Source organism: Adiantum capillus-veneris, chromosome 18 (genome assembly GCF_014529385.1).
Source record: "Adiantum capillus-veneris isolate H3 chromosome 18, ASM1452938v2, whole genome shotgun sequence".
NCBI lineage: Eukaryota > Viridiplantae > Streptophyta > Polypodiopsida > Polypodiales > Pteridaceae > Adiantum > Adiantum capillus-veneris.
The window spans coordinates 15,785,657-15,811,195 of record NC_140948.1 but is presented as its reverse complement, the minus strand read 5'-3'; the positions used below and the strand labels follow the sequence as shown (position 1 = coordinate 15,811,195).

Here is a 25,539-nt window from a genome sequence, read left to right as displayed (position 1 = left end):
AAGATGTTTCGATCAAGGAAGAACATTGGGTGTATTTAAGAATCATGAAGCAACGTTTTAAGCAAGTTGAAAAGAAGTGTCCCAAGTTGTCTTTTCGTATGTATGGTCCATTTCCAGTCATTAAAAAGATAAATGAGGTTTCAATGAAATTGCAGTTGCCTAACTCATGGTCAATGCACAACGTTTTCCATGTTTCTTGGTTGAAAGTGTTTCAAAGAACACCTCCGAAGGACATTTCGGAAGAAGAAGAACCGGAGATCATCGATGAAGCGGAAGTCATCGAGCCGAAGAAGTGTTGTTGCATCTGTTTCGACATGGTTCGAAGAAGCAAGTGAGACGATACTTTTTGAAGTTCAAGGATCGAGGAACCCACGAAGCGGTGTGGGTAGACGAAGAGTTTTTCAAGGATTATCCAGACTTGTTGGCAGACTACAAGGAAGCCATGCAGCTCGGTGCCAGTACCTCACTTTAAAAAGGAGGGGATGTCACGTGACACATCCAACCCTATGTGTCCGTGGACAAGCTACAGCATAACAGGCTTCCGTCAATCCAGTCAGTCTAGATTAGAAGTGATCTGGCACTTTTGTGAGTCTATTCGTAGACCATGCATGCCCAGTCACTTAGTATAGATGCATATCCTCCGGTTGCACACAGCATGATCATAAGCATTCCCATCAGAATCCATTAGAATCAGTTAGGGGATTTTTCCAGTGCATTTAGCCTATTTTACCTATTTTTGACATTTTTCACTTATTAATTTGAGTGACTTTTGTTGGAAAGTAGGTAGGGCAAATTGGGTAAGAAAATATATAAGCAAACCAAGGTTAGCCCTAAACAGCAGATGAGCAAGAAGAACAGCAGGCCATTGGCAACAGGTTCCCCCCTCTCTCAGCAAGACTCTCCAAGATCCCCTTGGCGTTTTCCATCACCCTTGCCTTGGCATTTTTCCCTCCCTCAGCCCTAGCGTTTTGCATCATCGCTAGCCATTCCTTTGCCTTGGCGATTTCAGCATATACCGCACAACATCACCCCCTTTGCATCTAGCATTTTCAGCCTTGACCAGCAGCACATAAAACCTGCTTTTTCAGCATTGAACCGCAGCAGGACAGCAGCGTTTTCAGCCCTAAAACACAGCAGTCATCAGCGTTTTTGTCAGGCAAATTCAGTGTTTTTCTAGCAGCATAAAGTCAGCCCGAAGTTCAGCGTTTTACTTGCAGCAGAATTCAGCAGTGAGCGTTTTTGGACAGCAGTTAGATCCATACAGTTTTCAGCCCTATTGTCGGCCTCGCCATCCCAGTTGTCATCGTCGACATAGTCTAGACTTGCATAAGCTTCATGCATCATCATTGTACCCGTTTGTGCAATCAATCGCAGACCACTCTTGCCAACGAGAGTGGGGCCTTCGGAGGAGGGTTTTACAACGTCTCTGGTGTCGTATCTCTCTTCTCTCTATCTCTCAGTCTCATACACTTGCACGCACAGTATCCACTCACTTTGTTCGTGATCATAGCACTCTCCATTAAGAACGGAAGGCTCTCCCTTCCATAAGAACTAAAAGGAACCTTGAGAAAAATATGGAACACTCATCTTGAGAAAGTACAACACTCATTCTGCTGCACCTTACAAAACTATTTATAAATGTCATGTCAAAGTCACTTATTAATGTATGACTTAAGTGACTGTCATATGTCTAAATGCCTAAGTGATTTGATGAATATACTGTGCAAGTGAGGGTATGTAACTATTGACCTATCTGGGCATGTAAGTCCTCTGAGACCCTCGCGAGAACCTCTCATACATGATCACGAGGATTCCACGTGGCTCAAGTGCAATGCGAAAGTGAGAATTCCATTGTTGATACAAAAAAGAAATAGAGGGGCCCATGCTGTGTAGGAGACAACTCTGCCTCTCCATTTCTCCCCATCCCTCTCTAACTCTTATTCTCTCCATTTCTCTGTCTCTCTCGCTCTATCTCATGATCTTCATCACCTATACATTATCTATGAGCTGAATTCTTTCTCTCTATGTCGTTTGAGTCTATATACTAAGCCTTCTTTATCTCTATCATTACTCTGTGGGCTGAATATACACTTTCTTCTTCATTATTGTGGGCTGAAATTACTGATTTGATGTCCATTACCGCCTACGTAGTAGAACAACTGGTTATGGTGGTATCAGAGCACAGTTGATTGCTCTTCTATGGGCGATGCGATCCAGATCGGACAGCTTCTTTCAGTAACAATGGAGTATTGGCCCCAAACCTTGGCGCCCCTTTCGGTATCTCTTTATATTACTTGAACTCAGTACAATGCCGGTACTTGTGCTCTGCACCTTCTCACTGAAGTGTGCCAGAGAATGAGCCCTCTGCATATATTTAGAGGCCCTTGGCCTATGAAAAACAATTTACATGAAAAGCCTTCAAACTTAAAAGCAATTGGCCCAAAAGCAAATGCCCAAAAGCTGTCAACGCAAAAGCAGAATTCCGTACATCTCTGCCACGTCAATAGTCAGCGTAAAACGCGTAAAACCGTACAATTATGCAACGTCAACATGTCAACGTAAAATACGAAAATCCGTACAAGCTGTCAGTGCGAATTTTGGAAATCCGTACAGTTGCCACGTCATCTTCTCCTTGCATGTGAGTGTGTGGGCTTCCTTTATTTTAATGTCTTTATGTCACTTGGGCCCCATTGGACGGGGTCCTATAAATTGGTAGGACTTCTTCTTCTTCGGCTGCTTCTTCTTAGGGTTTAGGCCCCTCAGTCGGAATCTGCACAGTGGCTCCATTCTTCAGTGGCTTGACACGTCAACAGTTTGTGACATTCCCCCTTCTTGAAAGAAAGTAATCGTCCGTGATTACAACATATCTGCAAAACAACTCAAGTTAGCTCAAAAATTTCCGAGGGATAATCCGTTTGCTTTTTTTGTTGAGGAGTTGGCTTCTCCTTTCGGCTCTTTTGATCAAGGAGTTGGCTTCTCCTTTCGGCTCTTTTGATCAAGGAGTTGGCTTCTCCTTTCGACCGGATCGGAACTCTTGATATTCCGGCGTAGTAAAATTAGCCATCACACCGAGACCGCATTGATCTTCCACGGGTGTCTTGATGCACTAAAATTAGGAATATTCAGTGGTTGGCACATCATAATGCAACACGAATGCTCACATATGCATGTTACAAGACACAACGAACAGCCCCGCTGAGCACTCCCCCGAGACAAACGTTTTGCAGTATGTATCTACTCGACGACTACCTTGTCACTCCCCCGCAAATAACCTAAAAAGGTCCAAGCCATGAGCTCAAAGAACTGTACAACCAAACGCTCCCCAGACAGCAGCCTGTGTCACTTGGAGATTCAAGCATACAACCAAAACAGCATTTCTCCCAGGGGTCACGATAAGACCTCGAACAACGAGAGGGAGAGGCCAAAGTTGACAACTTGTTGGACCATTTTGTTGCATTTAGGAAGGATCCCCGTTATGTCAAGCACATGAAAGAGTAGGCCATGAAGACAATATTCAAGCAATGTGAAATGAAAGGATTTGGTGGGTCCTCTGAACCCCCAAATTAAATTTACGGTTTCAAAAGCAAAGGTTCCTAAAGAACCCAATTCTTTTGCTGGCAAACAACACATAGGAGGAAAATGGGAGGAATAACTACTTTTTTTGGAATGGCAGGTCAAGGATCCATAGATGCCAACATGCCTGGAAACAATAGTGGCATATATGAAGCTGTAACGGGAGGGGCACCACATGCCAACAGAAACGAACAAACTGAGCAAAATTTTACGCACTTCAAACAATTGAACTAAAAGATAGACTTCACACGAGACACGGAGTGGCGTAGATCCACCCCCAGAGTGCACTAGTCCCAAACTGTGACACCCCTTTCGGTATTTTTTTATATTGCTTTGGAATTGGAGCTGATCTCTTCAGATAGTTGATTCCAGTGTTAGAACTTATAGCTACTGGTAAGTTGTCAGTTTAGTCAGAGAAACTGGAATAGAAGGTGGAAACTCGACTGAAATAGTTAACTGAACTGAAATAGTATACTGGAATGAGAAATAGACTGGATGACTAGAAAAGTGTTTATAGTTTCAGATTCAGACTCATAGTTCATGAATAACCAGTACAAGGTATATCAGTGTTAGGTTGCAGCGGAATGATTGTTTGCACTTTGCTCAAGATGAGTGCTCCGAACTGTGCTCAAGGTTCCTTTTAATTCTTATGGAAGGGAGAGCCTTCCGTTCTTAATGGAAAGTGCTATGATCACGAACAAAGTGAATGGACAATGTGCGTGCAAGTGTATGAGACTGAGAGAAAAAAGAGAAGAGAGATACGACACCATAGACATTGTAAAACCCTCCTCCGAAGGCCCCACTCTCGTCGGCGAGAGTGGTCTACTTATGATTGCACAAAGTGGTACAATGACGATGCAGTGGATTGATGCAACTTGGGACTATGCCGATGACGACGACGGTGATGACGACGACGACTTTAGGGCTGAAATCTGTGGTCTTCTATCTGCTGAATTTCGGGGCTGTTTCGGTGGCTGAAAATAACTGTTTTGGCTGCGTTTTTATGGCTGAAAATGGGGATCTTCTACAATGCTTCTAGGGCTGAATCTGCTACTGTGGGGGATGCTGAAAACGCTGCTCTATCTGCTGCATTTACGGCTGAAAACCAAAAACGCTGGGGGCTGACTGCTAGCGTTAGTGAAATGCTGAGGTTCTGGGGGTGATGGCGATGCATGCACAGCTGAAAAACACCAGCTTGGTGGAGAGGCCAATGATGTCAAAAACGCTAGGGTGTAGGTATCTGTGGCGATGCCAAATTGGAAACGCTAGGGCTAACTGTTGATGGCGATCAAGCAGGGCTAAAAACGCCAAGTGAGGGAAATGTCTAGCGATGAAGGGAATCTACAAACGCAAGGGTTCTGATGGGGTTCTCGCTGAGAAGGTGCCTGTTGAGCGGGAAGCTCCTGCTGCCTCTTCTGCCCTACCTACTTTTGTTGGAAAATCACTTAAAAATAATAAGTGAAAAATACCAAAAATAGGGAAAATAGGCTAAATCACTGGAAAATTCCCCTAACTGATTCTAATGGATTCTGATGGGAATACTGATGATCATGTTGTGTGTCCACGGACACATAGGGTTGGATGTGTCACGTGACAATCAGACTAAAGCTCAATTGACTACAGTTAGTTATGATTACAAAGTGGAGTTACAGGCGAAGAGATTGTAGCTCAGGAACTGCTTAGGAGCTAAAACCAAGAGAACTAAGAAGTAAAAAATCAAAAGACAAGCAACCCGATAACAAAGTAATGGGTCTATTTATAGCCTCTAGAAGTTACTGTAGTAACTGCCGTGGTAATTACTGATGTGTGACCACCCATTGTCCGGATTCCAGGAGATAGTTTCCGCCTGCTGGAGCCGTCTTTGCCTTCTACATCCTTCCCTGCTTTCTTGCATTTTGGTATAAATCCAAAATTTCTGAAAAATCCACCCTTTGATTTTTATGTGGTGTTGAGGAAACCCCTTGCCCGTTTGTTGAGTCGCTGATGTTCCTCATGATAGTACTCCTCTGGAGTTGCTAGCTCTTCTGGTATTGCTAGCTTTATACCATATTTCATGCTTGTTGAGTGCTTGACACGCCTATAATTGTAATTCCAAGGGTGCCTAGCCAAAGAAATTCCATCGCCTTTCTGGGAAAATCCATCGTCTGATTCTGAGATTGGCTGGAAAAATCCACCGTCTGATTCTGAGATGGAACTACCCAATATCCTTCCACTGAACCCGCTTTCTCTTGCCCTTCGTCCGTGTTGATGTCTCAAGAGTCAAAAGTCCCAGTGCTAGCATTGTCCTTCTGGATAAGTCTGTAAATGGCCTCCTGCTCAAGCTGATCCCGCCTTTCTGTGGTCATCTCAATTTCATAGGCAGTGAGAGGATGATAGGTTTTGGTGTCGCGATCATAGAGCGTGTGTAACCGGCCTGTTAACTTCAATAAGGGCGGTAGACTTTACTTCAAACCTTGATTTAGCTTTCACCCATTATTAGTCGTCTATTCTACCTGTGCTATAATGACACAAGAGAGGGGAATGGGATACAGATGCTAGAATGCATATGTATGCGAGTCAAACACTAGATTGGCCCCTAAATAGGCGCCCCTTTCGGTATTTCTTTATTCTTCAACAGAGGGAATAAAAGCTGTGGTTCCCTACAAGCTGCCCTGCACAAACTTGGCTGAATTTCAACTGTTCTGGCCCGATTTCGGCAGCATAACTATACTAGGACCCTTCACAGTCAGTATTCCCACGCATTAGATGACTTTCCCGACGCATACGGACACTTTGCAAAACCTGGCGAGAATCTGCAGCACGCTGAATTCTCTGTTTTCTGCCCCGAAAATGCGCCAGATCACTTGAATGGCGGTCCCCTCGCGTCCCCGAACCTCCTAGGGGTATTAGGGTCCGTTTAGGGCCAAAACCCTAAACCTGCAAAAATACACAGCAGGCTGTAATTCACTGTTTCGGGCTCCGTTTCGCGTGCCGGTCGCATCCGTAGCAAGTCCTCGAGCTCTCGCACCTGTAGGGCTACTTGCCCTTTGAATCGGACGAGATTTCGCACGTGAAACCTCTCCGAATCGCCTGTGCCTGCGGGGGATTAGCCGCTAGCTAATCCACTACCTGTGCAAGAGGCTCTTGCCTCGGCAATCGCGCATGAACCCACACAACTGTACATTGGTCAATCTGATGAGCCCACTAGAGGGGCATAACCATAAAGAACAGGGGGGAGAGAGAGCAGTGAGAGGTGTGCAGGTCATGACATCCTGCACCTCACTGTACATAGAGGGTAAGCCAGCACTCCATTGAAGCTCTCCCACCTTTGACAGCACTCAAAAACGAGCTCACAGCTGAAAATCACGTTTTTGCCTTCTCTTTAAGTAGTAAACTGGCCTCAGAGTGCCAAGTGTCACTTATTTGTGCATTTTCCCGCTTTAGACCCTCAGGTCTAAAAATATCTCACCTGCAGCCTCTGTTGACTTGGCCACAGAGTAACAAAATGATCCCCATGTCAAACTGCACGTAATGACGCAAAGACATTTTGCCGTCCAAAAATAGCAGTCCCTAAAATTTAGGAGTTTCTGCCATTACATTCTTCTAGGTCATCTGACCCTCTTTGTACACTGCAACCACACCCAAAACTGAAATGTAGCCTATGTAGCAAAGGATTCCGCTTTGGCTGGCCAATGATCCCACTTTGGCTAACCATAGTCCTTGTCCAACCTTAGTGCTCTTTAGCCCTCATGCCTGGACTCTCTCTGAACAGTTCCACACTGGCTATGCAATGCAGGGCAATTAGATTTCCAGAGGGGTGTTTCCAAAAGGTAAAACAAACGAAATTCCCCAAAGAAAGAGAAAATAAACAAAAATGGAATTGCCACTGGCTGGTGACAGCGTGTGTTTACCCTTTGTTAAATGGGCTCTTGCCAATTTATGACAATGCGAAGCTATGTGGATCCATCCTTTTGGGAGAGGCTGATTTGTTTTAATCCTAGCTTCAAAGAGTATCTCAGTCATTTCTTTGTACTGTGGTCCCAGACCTAGTTTAACCGTAATATCCTTTTCACGAATCTTAGAGGACTCCACATTAAGTTGCAACAGCTGATTTGTGATCTTGGTGAGCCCTTTGAGCTGGATTTTCCATTGCCCCATACAAAGCTTGATCCTCTGCATTTCATCTTTCAGTTCCAGAATATCATTTAACTAGAGAGCATCATTGATCAACGACTACCAGGTTTTCCATTCAACGGTGGATCGCTCATACCAAGGCTGAAGATCATCAATGATGTTATAGTATGTAAGCCGATCCACTGGTTCTGGATGTTGAGGATATAAGGCTTGGAAAAAACTAAGCAGCTCAGTTTCCCTAGCAGGCAAGGCATATAGGAAAACTAGGGAATCAGGTACAAATTCTAAAAAATTTAGAACAATCTGGTTCTCCTGCTGCATCATCTTCCTGGTGACTCTAACCAGCTGGAACAAACTTCGGAGAGCCGTGGCCTGTGCCCGTACTGTTATTTGAGTTTGTGGTCCCTTACTGTTGGAAGCTTGATCTTCAATCATAACTTGTACCCTCTGGTCCAGGACTCCTCTTGCAATTTGCATTTGCAGTAGGACTTCTTTTAGTTGATTTCTGACCTCTCTCATACACTTGTATGTGGGCCTATTCCCAAGCAGGAGCTCTAATTCAATGGCTAAGAAATGACAGTCTGCAGTAGACTGCCGCTGCAAGTGTACATTGACTTGCTTATCATCAGAGGTTAGTACCCATTCAGGTACTCTCTCTAGCAACTGAATTTTCGGCTAGGATGCTCAGACAGTTAGCACACTTCATAATCATAGAAGTCACCAGATTTCCAATGTTGGCCCATTTCTTTGGCGCCAACGTATAACCTCTGAAAACGTTCCAAATCTGGTTATTGGAGTTTGCTGATGTCTTAGCCTTTTGTTAGTGTGATGAGATGTAGTGAATGTTGCTCATCACCTTCCAGAGTTTCAGTCACAACTTTAGCTTTCCCTTTCACATCTGCACAATGCTGTGACTGGTGTACTGGGAAGTCTTCAGTGTTGCCTGTTTGTTGATTTGCAGTCCCTTGATCTCACGGCTGCTGGCCCTTATACTGGTCTGGCTGGTCCGTGTTGGGTTGACTGCGGCAGCTGATCCACCAGCACCAGATTCTGAAGGCGGAGATGGAAGACAATCATCATCATCATCATGTTTATCTGTTGGTTCCTCCTCCGTTTCTTCATCCTTCTTTGCTTCTTTCTCACAATCCTCCTTGAGGTCATTCTGCTTATCAATATAGTTCATAATAGCTTGATTTGCCAGAGCACTGTTATACTCAGAAAGTTTATCCTCCAAATCACTTTGCATACTTTCCATGAGCACCCTCGGATTATCCATATTGAAGACTGCGTTGCCGTCTGGATTCATTTGCATAGTTTCCATGAGCGCCCTCGGATTATCCATATTGAAGATTGCGTTGCCGTCTGGATTCAAAATATCAGCCAAATTATTATATATGTATCTTTCTGTTAGAGAGGCTTTTAATGCAGTGTGACTGGTTAGTAATGAGTTGAATTCAACTCTATTCATCCTTAGCATAGTTTCAAATCTGTCAGCAACTCTCTCAGCCTCTCCCTTTTCTTCTCTCAACTGTCTCATCTCAAACTCAATCTTTGTCAGCTTACTTTCCAACGTCTGAATTGTCCTGGCTGAATGATTTTCAAGAACACTATGCCTCAAGGACTGTGCCTCTATATCTTCTTTTAACTTCTCAACTTGCTGCTCACTGTTCCTCAATTCAAGTTGTAACTTGGTCACTTCATCAGTGGACGCTGAGGCATCTATCATTTGTCCCAAGGCATGGACAATTGTATTCCATGATGACTACATTAGCATTGAGCAACCATCATTGACAGTTGCTGGGTCAGAGGCAACTGGCTCATAAACTGTAATAGGAGCCATATATAGTAGTGTAGTATAATCAGGTTTGTGCAGGATTAATCGTCCTGTGAGAGGATGAGTCTGCAGCTGTTGTAATCTGTCCTTCTTGGTTAAGGCCAAAGCCATGTCACTTAAAGGGATAGTAGAATTACCGAGTGGGCTAGCAGGTATCAAACCTTTTCCCTTATCAGTGTGGGTTGCCAATTGCTGAGGACTAATCTTTTCAGGCTGGTCTTTCCCAGCACTGGTAGTTGCTGAACTCTGCTCAATTTGTTGGCTAGTCACAACAGTAGTCTTCGCTGGAGGCTGGTCTCTCTGGCCGGCTGAAGTCTGATCTGCTGGAGATTTTTCATTAGACACATATTTGACCTGACTTTCTAGCTGCTTTAAGAGAGCACTGCTCTTAGCCAATGTAGTTTTTGGTCTCTTAGAGCTACCAGCTTCCTCCTATGTGCCCTTTCTCTTCTAACCAGTAAGAGCCAACTAAGTGCCTAGGGTTTATTCATCAGAGGATAAGTCAACATTATTAGTTGTTGGGATGGGTTTCTGACTAGACGCCATCCGTACTTGATGATGAGCATCTGGGGAAGGTGCCCAGTAGAGAAACTGCCAGACATACCAGGCTTTAAAAACAGTCTAAAACTTTAGCTTGGTGGTTTGCTGAAGCACATTATGGGACAGAATCTGACATAGGTTGATTGAAGCCTTGCCATCCAATCTCTTTGCCAGTAACATAGCAAACAATTTTTCTGAAACATATGTGGAGTTATTCTTCGGACTCAGCTTCAGCCACAAATCGGTAAGCAATGGGAATGTCCAGACCTGCTACTACTGGAACTCCTTGCACATTGGCCTTACGTTTTTTCTTGGCTGCGTCATCTTCCTTCAAGGCTGCACTTATCTGCTCTGCAGTTGCCACAGCCGGCTTCGGCTCATTTGGCATCTTGAAAGCATAAGCAATATTGTCTGGAGTTGCTGACACTTCCATTCCATACACCATAGCACTGTCTTCATCAGCATTGAAGGAATCGAGAACCTACCTAATGATGGCTGCGTCGAACTCTATTCTTGTGGCTTGCACCACCACATGCAAATCCCACAATCGTAGCAACGCTTCTGCTTGCTCAGTAAACACATACCGTTGTATCTTACTATGGGGAATGAGTGGTAGGGAGGCTTTGAGAGAGGTGATAAGTGCTTGAGCCTTTTCTATAGTGTCTTGCATCTTATCCGATATTTTTCTACGGCCCATACAAGGTGAAGACGATGCCTCTGCGGAAGAAGAAGAAGACTTACCCGAATATTCAAATCCGTATCCAGGTATGTTGGGTAGAGACAAACAGCAATCGACTGTTGCTTCCGATGAAGAAGTCAGTGGTTGCAAAGACGGGCTTCGGAGCTTGGCGATGGCGAATGTGTGACAGCAGGCAAACGTCGCGCAAGGGATTTATGAGGAAAAATGCTTACTCGCCTTATTGTTATACGCGTTCACGCCATAAAAGCTCCACTACTTACCGTTCCTAGAGTCCTGTGCACTGCAAATGACGTGGCATACATGTTCCTTGAAATGTATGCCACTAATTGTCAAACTGACCCTTTTCCCCATAAAAACTGATACTGGTTCTGACACTTTACAGATTCTGCTACTGACACAGTTTTGTCGTACTGGAACTTTTCTGACCCTTGAGCTACCTCTTTGACTGGCTCTGGTACTGGCTATACATGAAACAAGCTTAGAATAACTGATTTTGAATTTTCCTGGTTTTCAACTCCCAGAATACCAGTATCCTCATCCCTGGAAGTCTCTTTGTCATTGGAATAGTATATAGCTTGATTTTGGCCCATTATAAACGCCTGGCAACAATAATCGTTGCTAAATTGGTTTTATCTGACAGAAAAATAATTCTAAATGAATTATTGGATTTATAAGTAAGAGGGTTTTCTCGCTTGGAACACAAAGGAAAAATAATTCTAAATGAATTATTGGAATTTTAAGTGAGGGTTTTTCTCATTGGAGACCTCCGAGTACAGAGTATTCCTAGTGCGTCATTCAAAGCAATGACGAGAGCATTGTGAAAGGGAATATCTATAAGGCCACCAGGAACGCGTACTTCTGATGCGTCACATCGGATGGGTGACAGGGAGCATCGGGAAGAAGTATCTGACCATCCCGGAACGGACATCTCCGATGCGTCATAGGATGGGTGACAGAGCATCGCGAAGGAGATTGTACCGTAAGTTCGATAGGAAAGGACTAGGTGATGGGTATTCCTGATGCGTCACAAGGTGGGTGACGGGTGCATCGAAAAGGGGATATCCATAGTTGAGAGGAAATTCCGGATTGTGTTAGAATTGTGTACAAGGAAAAGCAAGCACTTGAATGAAGATGGGTTCAGAGGAAACTTTGAGGAAAAATAGATGCTTTTTGAGAAAGCGGGATTGCTTTTCGGGAAGCAAATGCTTTCCCACGAGGAAATCTATGTCTGCATTGCAACTGTGCATGTGATTGCATCCAGGGACGCCTACGAAGTGCTATGAAAGCATTGTTTTTAACTTATAAGGTTTTATTGAGTTTTTGGGCAAATTCAAACTATTTTTAAAATACGCCGCCGCCCACTTAATAAGTGGGCAGCCATCTGATAAATAAGGCAAAAGATCAGCCAGTGTTTTCTCTCTCTCTTTTTCTAGCAAAAGAGCGCCCAAAAAAAAAAAAAAAACGGCCGCGATCTTTACGCAAGCAGCTATTCGTGCCCGTGGCAAGGAGCTATAAAAGCATCACATGCCCTCACTCAGAGGGGAGGATTAGTTTGCAAGAAGGAGATGTTGACGCATATTTCATCCCGTGTGGCTGCTCCAAGTGTACCAAATGTCGCCAGGACCCAATGCGCGAGTTCCCTCGCGAAGAAGTGCCTACGGAGCGTGTTTCCATCGCGACAAGCTGATGTTTTTCTCTGTTTTCAGCCCATAAACGTCGTAGACGGGGCTGATTTACGAGAAGGAACCCGAGAACACACCTCTTTTGTGTGTAGGATTGGAAGAGAGGATTTTCTGTGTAGAAATCTCTTCCGGGGAAGTGCTTTTCAAGAACCGAGTTGCGTTTCGAGCATCGAGACTTTGAAGGTAACGATTTTCATGTTATGAACTCTGAGTATTTGTTTGCAGGTGTACTTCCTCTTAGCGAGGGAGTAGGAGCAGAGGAAGGCATGAGCCTCTGCGGGAGAAAGCGCTCTGAGGAACTAGAGCCAGATCAGCCCAAGGGTTTCGTACCCAAGTTCGGGAAGTAAATCCACGGATCGGAGAGAGGTAGTCTCTCGAGTTGTGATCCGGAAGTTGAGATTCCCAAGTCAGAACTTTGCGTCCGGGAAAGCAGAGTTGTTCTGCGAGAAGAGGACTCTGGAAACAGAGTTAGAAAAGAGTTGCAGAGATGCCATACCCTGAGTCTGGAAGGTGAGATCCAGAGGCGAGAACCTTGATTCTCGAGGATTTGGAATAAGGAACGGAAGTTCCTTGGAATAGGGTTTTGCCCTAGAAATAGGAAGTCGAGGCTTCCGGGAACCATCAAGTCTTATTCTAGAACGAACGTGGTAATACGTTCGGTTTAAGTGCTTGTATAGACTTCTCCTCAGTAATAAAGATACTATTACAGGGGGGGGGGGGGGGGGGGGGGGGGGGGGGGGGGGGGGGGGGGGGACCAGCCCATCTTCTGGTCCCCAGTACTGTGTCGATCTTCTCACTCTCTATCTCCCTCTCTATCTATTTCTCTCTATATCCTCTGGCTTCAGTATTGTCACGTGCGCACACGGGGATGTCGGGTCCCAACCCTCAAGGGCCCCCTTTGCTCTATAATCTATTGCCAGAGCAAGTACTTTCTTTATTCTTGCACAATGCTGCTACAATGACTAAATACTGAGATGCTAATGCTAATGGGTACTCACACTACTGATGTTGGATACTCGGTACTAAGGTACTGAAGGGATACTGAGGTTCTATGTCGAAGACGATGATGTCGAAGACGGTTACTACGAGTTCTATGTCGAAGACGGGGAGGTCGATGACGAGGTCTATGTCGAAGATGATGAAGTCGACGATGAGGTACTAAGGGTCTTGTCGATGACGATGAAGTCGACGACGGTCCTGTGTCGAAGACAATGATGTCGACGACGGGGTCTATGTCGAAGACGGGATCTATGTCGAAGACGATGATGTCGACGACGGGTATTACTTGTCTATGTCGACGACGACAATGGTGACTGTGATAATGACGACGATGGTGTCGTCGTCAAGTCCGGGACTGCGATGACGATGACAGAGGTGTCGTCGTCAAGATAGGAATCTGCGATGACGATGACGAAAGTGTGGTCGTCAAGATAGGGATTGCGATGACAATGACGATATCGATGACGACGATGACGGCGTCAAAGCTGAAAACTGAAAACGTTGGGCTGTCTACTAAAAACTGAAAACGCCGGGCTGATATGGGCCTTCTTCTTCTTGAGAAAACGCTAGGGCTCTTGCTGAGGTGCTGCTTGACTACTGGGTGCCTGCCTCCTTGTGTCCCTGCTTCTACTGAGTGCCCAATGGGTTTCTTTTATAGATCTTTAACAATTTGCCCTACCTACTTTTCCAACAAACTTACAAAAAGAATTCCAAAAGTCACTTTTAATAAAATGACTTATAAGAGGTGGTTCGCGCGGTAAAATGCATGCATGATAAAATGATTGTTCTTGTGCAAGAGAGGGTATGCAAGTGTGACTAGCTTGGACATGCACGTCCTGCTAGAGACTCACAAAGGTGTCAGGCTCAGTCCTAAGCTAAGACTCATGCTAGACTATGGAGAAGCGTGTCCACGTGGTGCAAGTGAAGTGTACACGTGACATCCCCCCCTGTTAAAAGTGAGGCACAACTGCTAAACTTCTTTCTGTACTTCTGATGCTGACTGATGAATGCTTCTGATGCCATGGATGCATAAACCAATGCAGATTCCTCCGAAACCAGGGTCTGATGGTACTGCGGGTGCTCTGGGTGCTGTGGGTATTGTTGGCGATGCAAACACCGTGTAAGGGTGTCTAGCCTTACTACGATTGCTGAATATCAGCCTGGGCTCTATACCAGATAGTGCTGACTCTGCCTGCTGTAGGGAGAGCTATTCCCCGAACACTGCCTGTGGTGAAAACATTACCGGTGTTGAGGGACCGAGGTGTAGTTCCGAAGTTCTTTCCAAAGGTTCTATGACAAGGGAAATGGATGCACGCTACATGCGAATACGAATGCAGAAGAGGTTAGGGATCTTGTCTCCAACTCCTTCCATATCCGCATACAAACCTAGGAGATCTTGGTACTCAAGATCTGGGTTCTCGTGTATCCGATGTCGATCTTCTTTCAAAGACATGGCAATGAAGATGGGAATTGGTAAATCCATGGTCAGGACTCAAAAGATTCTTCAGGAAAAAATTTGGGAGAGGTTCCTTGGGTTCTTGGGCTCGATGGTTCTTCTTGGGTTCCTTGGGGTTCTTGGTTCTTGAGGTTCTTCTTTATGTTCTTGGGGTTCTTGGTTCTTGGTGGTTCTTCCCTTGAGTTCGTGAAACCGAAGCACACAGAGCTTTGATACCAACAGAAGAGAATACAGAAACAAGTTTGGCAGTTGTGCCTCACTTTTAACAGGGGGGAATGTCACGTGCGCACTTCACTTGCACCACGTGAAGTATTAAATCCTATTTATCCAAATGTATTTTATATTGTTATGCACTCCCGTTTGTGATAGTAATCCAAAGAAATCTTTCAATCTTATTGTGCCATTGGAAAACACCCAATCAACTTCATATGGACCGGCCTAAGCTATCTTTAAGTTCGGTTTCTTAGGACCCAGTTTTGATTGATACAGCAGAACCACATCTCCTTCTGAAACTCCCTGACTTTGATTCGTCTATCATGCCAGTATTTCCTTCTTTGCTGAACAATTTCCTATTCCAACATAGCCCTTTGCCTTAACTCATCCAACTATGTTAACTCCTCCAGTCTCTTCTTCAGATTGTGATTAAAATCCAATCCATACTCTACCGCCATCCTGAGACTGGGTATTACAAATTCCATGGGTACGACAGCTTCAGTGCCATACACCATTCTAAATGGTGTCAGTGGTGACCTTATAGGCTGTCCGATATACCAGAGAGCAGTTTGAAGTTTCAAATCCCACTGACGTGGCTCTTTCTGCACAATCTTAGTGAGGATAGTTTTGACAGTCTTATTGCTTCTTTCGGCTTGCCCATTGCATCTAGGATAATATGGTGTTGATTTCCGATGCTTAACTGAAAGCATTTCCATGAGAATGTCCATAGTGTCATTTATAAAGTGTGTTCCCTGGTCAGACACAATATCCACAGGACATCCATATCGGCAAAAAAATATTTTCAAATAAAAACACAGTTGTGGACTTCGCAGTGTTGTCGGAAAGAGCCCTAGCTTCTACCCATTTGGTCACATAACAAGTGGCCATCAATATATACCTATTCTTCCTTGAAGTAATTTTCTTAAATGGACCCATAAAATCCAGACCCCATTTCATAAATACACCCAACGGCTGGACTGCAGTTAGACGAGTCATATCTGCTGCTGTGGGTCTTCCCATCTTCTGACATATATCACATGTTTTACAAAAGCTTCTAACATCAGCTATTAAAGTTTGCCACCACAAACCTGCCTACAAAATTTTCTTGTAAGTAATATCAGTAGAGAAATGTCCTCCAGAATCCCCATTATGTGCCTCTGAAATTACTTGCATTCTGCCTTCCATAGGTATACATATTCTAAGAACTCCATCTATTCCTAGTCTGTAAAGTGATCCGCCAATGATGGTGAACTTCAGACTCTTAATAATCAGCGCCTTCTTCTGATTCTGCGTCTAGTTGTCTGGAAATTCTTCCTTAGAAAGAAACTGATATACATCATACAACTCTGGATTAGTTGTTTCTTCAACTATTATCTGAAATAGTTCTGCATCCACTAGCTCGTCTCTCAAAGATGCTTCAGAGTAGCCATCCGTACTTCTGGACAAGAAATCAGCACCACAATGGGTTTTACCAGGCTTATGAAAAATGTGAAACTCAAATTCCATCAGGAACATCATCCATCTTATCAGTCTCCCTTGAATAATGACTTTGTTAATCAAAAATAATAATGCCTGATGATCCTCATAAAAATGAAATAGCTTGCCCAACAAATAGTGTTTGAATTTGGTAGCACTGAAAACCATTCCTAAGGCTTCTCTTTCAATAGTGGTATACCCTTGTTCAACCTGACTGAATCTTCGACTAGCAAAATATATTGGATAATCAGTCATGCATTCTGGCTGAGCCAATATTGCTCCCATCGCCAGTCCTGAAGCATCTACTTGTACGTGAAAAATGACATCCCAATTCGGTTGTCGAAGTACTGGCTTGCTGATAATAGCATTCTTTAAGCTCTGAAAACTTTCCTCACATTCAGCAGTCCAACTAAACTTTCTGGTCTTCTTCATGAGTTCATACAAAGGTAATGCCTGGGAAGTAAACTTGTGCACAAATCTTCTATAAAAAGTGATATATCCCAAGAAAGAACTTAACTCTGATGCATTGCGAGGAGCCTTGGCCTGTTGGACACACTGAATCTTGTCATTGGCCATTTCTATACCATTCCTGGACACTACATGTCCGAGCACTTGTCCTTTCCAGACCAAGAAAACAGATTTGAATGGATTCAAACAGATCCGCTTTTCCTGACAGCGCTGGAAAACCATTTCCAGAAAAAGTAAATGCTTCTCCTCTGTTGAATATACAGTGAAATCATCCATGAAGATAGCAAAGAATCGGTAGAGAAATTCACAGGCATCACCAGATACATGAATGTTCCCCACTCAGTAATGAAGGTCGTTTTACTCCGGTCCTCGAGAGCAATCTGTAATTGGTTATAGCCACTATAACCATCCATAAAGCTATACATCTCATAACCTGCAATTTCATCAAGCAGCATGTCCGTAAAGGGTAAGGGAAATGGATCCTTGATGGTCTGAGCATTCAACTTCCAATAATCCACACAGACTCCAAGCTTTCCATTCTTCTTAGATACCACCACAATGGGAAATAACCAATCACTACTGACTACTTCAGTAATGAATCAAGCCTTCAGAAGGTTATCAATCTCTTCCTTGACCTTCTTGGCATAATTGGGATTCATTTTATACCTTTGCAACCGTATTGGTCTGGCACCTGGTTTCAATGGTATTCGATGTTGACATACCTCTGGATCTACTCCCTTGAGATCAATATGTTCCCATGCGAACACATCTTTGTAGTGCTGAAACATGTGTCGGGCCTTTTCTTTCATTACTGGATTCAGATGCTTGTTGACTTTGATCATTTTAAGATTTTCCTCTGAACCCAGATTCCATTCCTCTATTTCCTGATCATCTGGAAGCAACCAGTTAGGCCCACCACCTTTTCGTTTGGTTGACTCCTCAGCATAATTCCAAGACGGTCCTCTGAGCTCTGAACCATTATTCTGAATTTCAGTATCGTCTACAGAATATTCTTGTTCAGAAGCCGCTAGTATACTGGAATCAACTAGGTCTTTTGGTCTTCCAATTAGTTGAACTGGTCATTCCCCAAAATTCAGTTCAGTGAACTGATTTGGAAATTGCCTCTTTTGCTTTTCAACCTGATCTTTGTCCAGTAAGACTGCGTTGAGGTCTATTTCAGCTAGTGGAAAAATATTCATTGCCGCTAGCATCCTCTCAATTTTCTTCACCTTATACTTCTGGCAAAGCTCTTATGGTCGCAGCTCCTTTCGCCAGCTCCTAGTGTTGTTTGTCTGAATCTGAATTCTCCTACTGGCACCTTGTATTGTTAGAGTCTGATTGGCATAGTCGTGAACAGCCTGCGCTGCTCACTACCACGGGCGCCCGAGTAGCATTCCATATGCACCTTGCACGTCCAGTACTAGGAAGCTAGTTTTGAACTTTTCTTTGCCTACTCTTATCTGCAGGCTGTCTATCATTGCTGTTGCCTACACCACAAGATGATCTACCATTCGAACGTTGAAAGGTGCTCGTTTCAGGTTTGTGATACCCATTCTTTGCTGAAGCTATTGTCCCCAAAATATTTACTTCTGCTCCTCCATCCAGTATGACACCAAATAGTGGCTCCCACTGTTTTCTAACCTTGTAATCTACCTAGATCACAGGCACTTCATCATCTCTGACAGCGGCCAAGTCAACTGCTCTTGCCTCCGCCTCAGCCTTCCTTCGCTGTCTGATGAATTTCGTTGCTTCAGGCAAAGTTTTTCTAATGTCATCTAGCTCAACTGTGAGTTTTTGAATTCTGTCACAAATTTTGACATGAATTTCCTCCCTCTTACCATCAGAGTCGTTATCAGAACTTGAAGAATCAGAAACTTCCGCACAGTACCATTCCTTTGTTCCGGTGCCTTCAGCTCTTCTATCAGTCCTTAATTCTTCCATCAGTCCCTGAACTGCAACCAACATGGTCTCAGGAATCCCGGATCCTGACTGATCTGGTTATGCTTTTTCAGAAGACTGGGCTGGTATCTTTTGAATGACCCGAGCATCAGAACTCTCTAGCTACTCTGGCAGCTTCTTGGCTAAATCCTCTGTGATTTTCGCCGCCAATTCTCTCTGCTCCTGCCATTCATTAACCACCTTTTCTTTACCCTTCGCCTTCCACAACTCTCTGTTGAGCCCATTTGCTAACTTCAGGACTGACTGGTTTTACCGGCTCATCTGGAATTTCCTCAATGACCACCCCTTTGCTGCGTGTAACTGCTCTTACAGGAACTGGCTCTGGGACCTTCGCCTCAGTGCCGCAGTAGTAGGTGTTTCTGGACACTGAGCCGCAAAATGCCCATACTTGCCATAAATATAACAATTCAGGCTTCTATTCCGGAAAGTACCACGACCCCAGCCCCGGCCAGTACCTCCTTGGTATCTGCCACACCAAGCATCAGTGCCACTGTTACCTGATTTCTCTTCTTGGGGTACACTGGTAGTCTCCATTCTAACTGGTTCAGCATTTGTAAATGCCACCGCAGACAGATCTTTTCCCTTCTTGAAATGATGAATACGAATGCCACAGTTGTTCCATAAATGGCCATAGGCTTTGCAATAAGTACACTATGGACACTTATTGGAAACATGATCTTTGGTTTACACTTTGAACACAGGTTTCCATTCTTCGTACCGGTTGTCCGGTCTGGCTGATTTCACCAATCTGTCGGGTCGTCTCATCAATCTTTCTGGATCAAGACCCCTTCTTGGCCTTGTCTTTGCTCTTTTCATCTGAGCTACTTTCCGAGCTGTTGGAGGTCTTACTGGAATCAGAATTCTCAGTAGAAGTACTGCTACTACCGGACCTCCTTCCTGTGACTCCTTTCCTTCTTTGCCTGCTGTTCCAACTTCAGAGCACGCTGCACCAAATCATTGAATTTCTTTGTTGGTGTGGACACCTCCAGTTCCCTAAGCTTTTTACGGCGAAAACCATTTAAAAACCATGCTCTCAACCTCTTCTCTCATGGTGGTTCCTGCAGCTGCCTGGTGAGCTCCTTGATTTTCTCAACATAACTTCTGACTGATAATTTTTCTTGTTTTATCTTATCAAGTTCACAGAGGATATCCTCATCTCCTCTGTTGTCTGAATACTCCAATCGGAAAGCTTTGAGCAGTTTGTTGTATGATCTGAGTTGGCAAGCTGGGTAATGGTAGAAAATTCCTTGCTCCATCCCTCAATGTCTGAGGAAAGTATTCTCCCCAGTCATCTTCATCGATAATCTTCAACTCAGCATACTGTTCAAAGGCTTGGATATGAACACCCGGATCATCTTTCTTCCCACCTTTGAACACTGGAAAGGAAATTTTTTATAAAGAGGTATAATCATGTCGATCAGCATCGTTTCTGTCTCTTCTGACCTTAGGAACCTGACTCTTTCTTGAAGATTTCTTGCAATGGTCCGTATCGGCATCCCGATCAATTTCTTCATCAGTCTCAGTTTCTGTCTCCTCCCTGGCTTTTCTGCTGGAACTGTGGCGACTACCTTTATTGTCTTTGGCTCCTTCATCCCTCTGTGTGGTTCGAGAACTCCTGGCCTTGCGTTCTTCCCTCTGAGCCCTTGTTCTTCTGGACTGACTGGAATGCTGAGAATCCTTGGCTTCATCAACATGACTATGCTCCTCCTGAGCCTCAGTATCAATCACCGGTTCATTCTTAGGATCAAAATCTCTTTCTGATTCCTCAGGGATAGGATCAACGCGGTAGAATGGTTTACGACCACAACTGGTTTTGGATGCCATTACTTCAGCTGGAAATTCTAACCGAGAGAAGAGTTTTGTGGTCAACGAGCAAACAGTGCTAACCACCGTGTGATCGCCAAAATGGAATTGGAACTAATCTCTTCAGATAGCTGATTCTAGTGTTAGAACTTACAACTACTCATAAGTCGTCAGTTCAGTCAGAGAAACTGGAATAGAAGGTGAAAACTGAACTTAAATAGTTAACTGAACTGAAGTAGTATACTGGAATGAGAAATAGACTGGATGACTAGAAAAGTGTTTACAGTTTCAGATTCAGACTCATAGTTCATGAATAACAAGTACAAGATATATCAGACTGAAGCTCAGTTGACTACAGTAGTTATGATTACAAAGTGGAGTTACAAACGAAGAGATTGTAGCTCAAGAACTGCTTAGGAAGCTAAAACCAAGAGAACTAAGAAGTAAGAAGTCAAAAGACAAGCAGCTCGATTACAAAGTAATGGGTCTATTTATAGCCTCTAGAAGTTACTGTAGTAACTACCGTGGTAATTACTATTGTGTGACGACCCACTGTCCAGATTCCAGAAGATAGTTTTTCGCCTGCTGGAGCCGTCTTCGCCTTCTACATGCTTCCACTCAGTACGCCGGCAACACTGCTCTGCATCTCCACGCGGAAGCATGCCTGAGAGTGAACCCTTAGCACTTATTTGAAGGCTCCTGGCCCACCAAAAGCAGTTTACATGAAAAGCATCTGGACCCAAATACTAGTTTAGTTTAACTAGAATTTTATCAAATGAAGCATTGTTCGGGAATGTCTCTTTTATTAAGCAACTGAGTTTCCTTCTTGCAAAGAAGTAACAAAAATCTTCTTGAAAGCTTGCCAAGTCCTTGGAGTGTGCGGCCTGGTAGCTATAGACATCCACCAATGCATGGCACTGTCTCTGAGAGATATTTGATTCTACAGAGTAGGTCCCCATGGTATAGATGATGTCAAACTGTTGCACAAATTGTAAAGCTTTCTTTGGGTTTTTCTCTCTCAAAAAAGGGAAAAAAAATTCTTATGAAATCTGGAAGCGCTATTTTGTTGTCTGATACCACATCAGCCGACGAACAAACGTTTGTGCTGCTAGAAAGCAAAAGAAGTACTGCATACGGTGTTCTGGATTGTTCTTCCAATCTCATGTAATGCCCTCAGCCCCTCATAAAAAAAAACCAAGAAATGCCACTAACATAATCTTTCAGATTTTTTGATCGAGGTCCCATAAACTGCACACATAGCATACAAGATGCATATGAAACCTTGCACGAACATGATTGTGCTTCAGTCCCCATAAATCATGGCCTCAGGGCATGCATGCTGATAAGATATTCCTTTGAACACAAAAATGCAGAAAATCCAGATATTTGGTTGCTTAGAACGTGTATGTTGTGTATGTCAAACATTAGGAGTCACAAACCTTGGAACACAGCTCGTCACTACTTCTACTTATGAGAGAAAAGTAATGAGCATGCATCGATAGATGTTTTCATACACACAACTTCCAACTCTCAAAAAACAATAAGCAGTAAATGGCCTAAACCACTATCACCATAGAGCCATACGCCAGCAAAAAAAATGCAGTATCTATATAGTACCTGAAAATAGTATAGCCCTCCAGCATAAAGATTCCTGTTGATTCACCTGTATCAATAACTGCAACCATGCCCAGCTGTCTTCTTTCCCCTTCCTTCCACATTGGCTGCAAATATCGCCAAGTTCCAGTCTTCAAGTTTAGGATCTCCCCATCTCGGTAATGTTCATCTGCTGGTAAGACACCAGCGATTGTTCTAGAACCCCCATAGCCACCCATAACCCAAAACTCGTCTCTATACAGAAATCCCACACACCCTGCTCTTATGCTCCTCAAACCTTCAACAAGATGCCACTCATTATTCTTAATGTCATATTTCTCCACTGTTGAGACCCGGTCACCCTCAGATGGGAAAATTATGTGCCGTGAGCCTCCTCCAGCAACAATTATAAATTCATTAGACACACCACAGGCAAAGCTACCCCGTGGAATTCTCATATTAGATAGCCTCTCCCAGACACCACGAAAAGGATCACACTTGAAAACTGCAGAGGAGGCAAGAGGTTTATCAATAGGATAGTTTCTACTATCAAATAGGGACCCCCCAATAACAAAAATGTCAGTGCCAGCAGCCGCACAGCGGAAATTGCTCAAACTATGGGTGGAGGGATCACAAGGCATAAGGGGCAGCAAACGCCATGCGTCACATCTTGGGTCAAATACCTCCCCACCTGTAACAGATGGATCATCCCTGAATATACACAAGAACTCTTCTGTCTTTCTCCACTGGCTGCGAATGTTGAGAAGAAATCTAGATGAATATGCTGCACGCCAAGCTTTACATATAACTCTTAATCTCCCATGGTGACACAGAGGCACAAAAGCAAGGCAAAGACGAGCCAAATCATCAGGAAGGCCAGGAAAAATGCTGCAGACGGACTTTCCCTCTCTTGATCCTGAAATTGCCATCAAGTGTTGACCATAACTTCTAAAAGAAACTCGCTAGCAACTTTTACAGACCCGGTTGGGATATCAGCAACCTTTGTGCAGAATATTGACAAAACCCTGAAACTCGCTAGCAACTTTTACAGACCAGGTTGGGATATCGGCAACCTTTGTGCAGAATATTGACAAAACCCTGGAATAAAACATAGCCAACAGAAGTTTAAGTGAGAAAGCTACTTGACACCATAAAAAGATAAAGAGTTTAGCGACACAGTTCATCTGTTACATGCGCTTTCTTCCTCATTTTGTTCAGTGTGAATATCTAAAAGAAGTCTTAGATCACACCCACTTGCAGCCATGATAAGTTGTGCCTAATGGCAAAAACTCCTTGCAGAACTTGCAGCCCATCATTATGATCAGGGTCCAAAAAACCCAGTCAACGAGAAACTAGCGTTTATCTAACCTCGAAATGTCAGTGTAAAAAGAAACGGAGGGGTGAGGTTAACCTGATGGGTCGCTGAGCTCCTTGACCAATTGAAAACCTCCAGCAACGTTGTTTTGCAGACACGATGTATGAGCTCCTCCGACAAAACAAAATTTAAAACCTCCACTATGCCAGAAACAACACCCGCGGATGCGAAAATCACGGTCTAAGGGTGGAAACCCTTCAGATTGCACCCAGCAATGCCGCTCCAATTGCATAGACGGGGACCTCCCAACACAAAGGAAGCAGCTACTGACGAATCATGTAATAGAATATCTCGGCACGATCAAGCAAATCAGAACTGACGCTGTGGCGCTGTTGATCCAAAAATGGTGGGGAAAGGCTGCGTCTTTTATTATTTAGAGAAAATTACCAAAATACCCCTCTAATTTGTGAAAATTCCCAAAATACCCCTCAAATTTCAAAAATCCCCAAAATACACCCGAAATTTTGCATAATTTCCCAAAATATCCCTGGTTGTGAGATTAGAAATTTTCAAAAGATTAAAAAATTTGTACCTTTTATAAGAAGACTGATTGTCTATCAATACAAGATACTAAAACTAGAATTTGAGTAGGTTATGTAGGCTTTGGAGAAGAATTGCTTCATTATTTTTAGATATAATTGCCCTTTTTTGCGAGGTAATTTGTGACAAATTACATGCTAAGCAATCAAAACCTGATCTTGATTGTCAGAAAAGAATAAAGGAATGATAAGCTTGAATAATTCAACCAAAATAGATACTGGGGTATTTTGGGAATTTTTAAAATTTGAGGGTATTTTGGGAATATCCACAAATTAGAGGGATATTTTGGTAATTTTCCCTATTATTTACTAGTATTGCTGGCCACCCTCTCTCTCTCTCTCTCTCTCTCTCTCTCTCTCTCTCTCTCTCAGTGCAGTCGTTTTTTGACCTAGTAGACAGCAGTCCACTCTTTTGATCATAACTTCTTCATCCGAACTCCGATTTGGGTGATCTATAGCTTCAATCGAAGAGCACGAAGTCCTCTACGCATTGATGTAAAGACAGAAATTTTCAGAGTTATGGAAGGCGTTTCTGTAGCAGCATTCCCGAAGTGAACAGGTTCAACAAAATTGATTATCATCTCCTATTTTACATACAATGTCTTGCGGCACTCGCAAGGGTTCTTCTTCTTCAACAAGGTCCCACAACCATTGTGGAAAATGATCCAAAATCTCTTAAGTGTGGAGATAGCAACACAACCATCCAACCAACGACATCGGAAACCATGATCATGGCGTACTTGTTATCATTGCAAGAGACCGTAAACAAACAAGGCGAAGACTTACGAGCACTTGCAATGGAGAATGGCACACTAAGGGTACTTGTGGTTGAGAATGAGAATCTCAAGAGGACACTTGAGATGCAAACAACACGTTTGATGCAACTTGAAGAGGAAGTCAAGGAATGTAAACGCTCTCTTGTAGACTTGAATGTTTTGAAGGAGCGGATGAGCAAAGTAGAGCATGACCATGTATTGAAAGAGGAGAAATTTGACACTATGAGCCGGGATGTATGCGACATGAAAAATGTATGCACAAACAAGTTTTGGGCTGATGTATGTGGTAGCAATGTAGTTTCTAATTCCTCACTCATGCAAGCTATGGTTCAAACAAAGAATGTTGAGAATGTAGATGTGGAGGAGTTGAAGGAACGGGAGCGACATTCCAAGAACATTGTTATTCGTGGAATTCTCGAAGAGAAGTTAGAGACACCTCC

General features: G+C 43.6%; 1 protein-coding gene across 1 annotated transcript in view; it reads right to left on the bottom strand.

Moving 5' to 3' along the window:
• The window catches only part of LOC147435276 (Galactose oxidase/kelch repeat superfamily protein), a 53,407-nt gene extending 29,274 nt beyond the window's left edge, over positions 1 to 24,133 (bottom strand). Inside the window, exons 1-2 of the mRNA XM_086488353.1 lie at positions 23,821 to 24,133; positions 22,434 to 23,507 (exon numbers count right to left, since the gene is read on the bottom strand). Coding sequence (XP_086344479.1) covers positions 22,434 to 23,338 — 905 coding nt within the window. The 5' untranslated portion in view covers positions 23,339 to 23,507; positions 23,821 to 24,133. The remainder of the gene's footprint in view (positions 1 to 22,433; positions 23,508 to 23,820) is intronic.
• Positions 24,134 to 25,539: the final 1,406 nt, after the last annotated feature.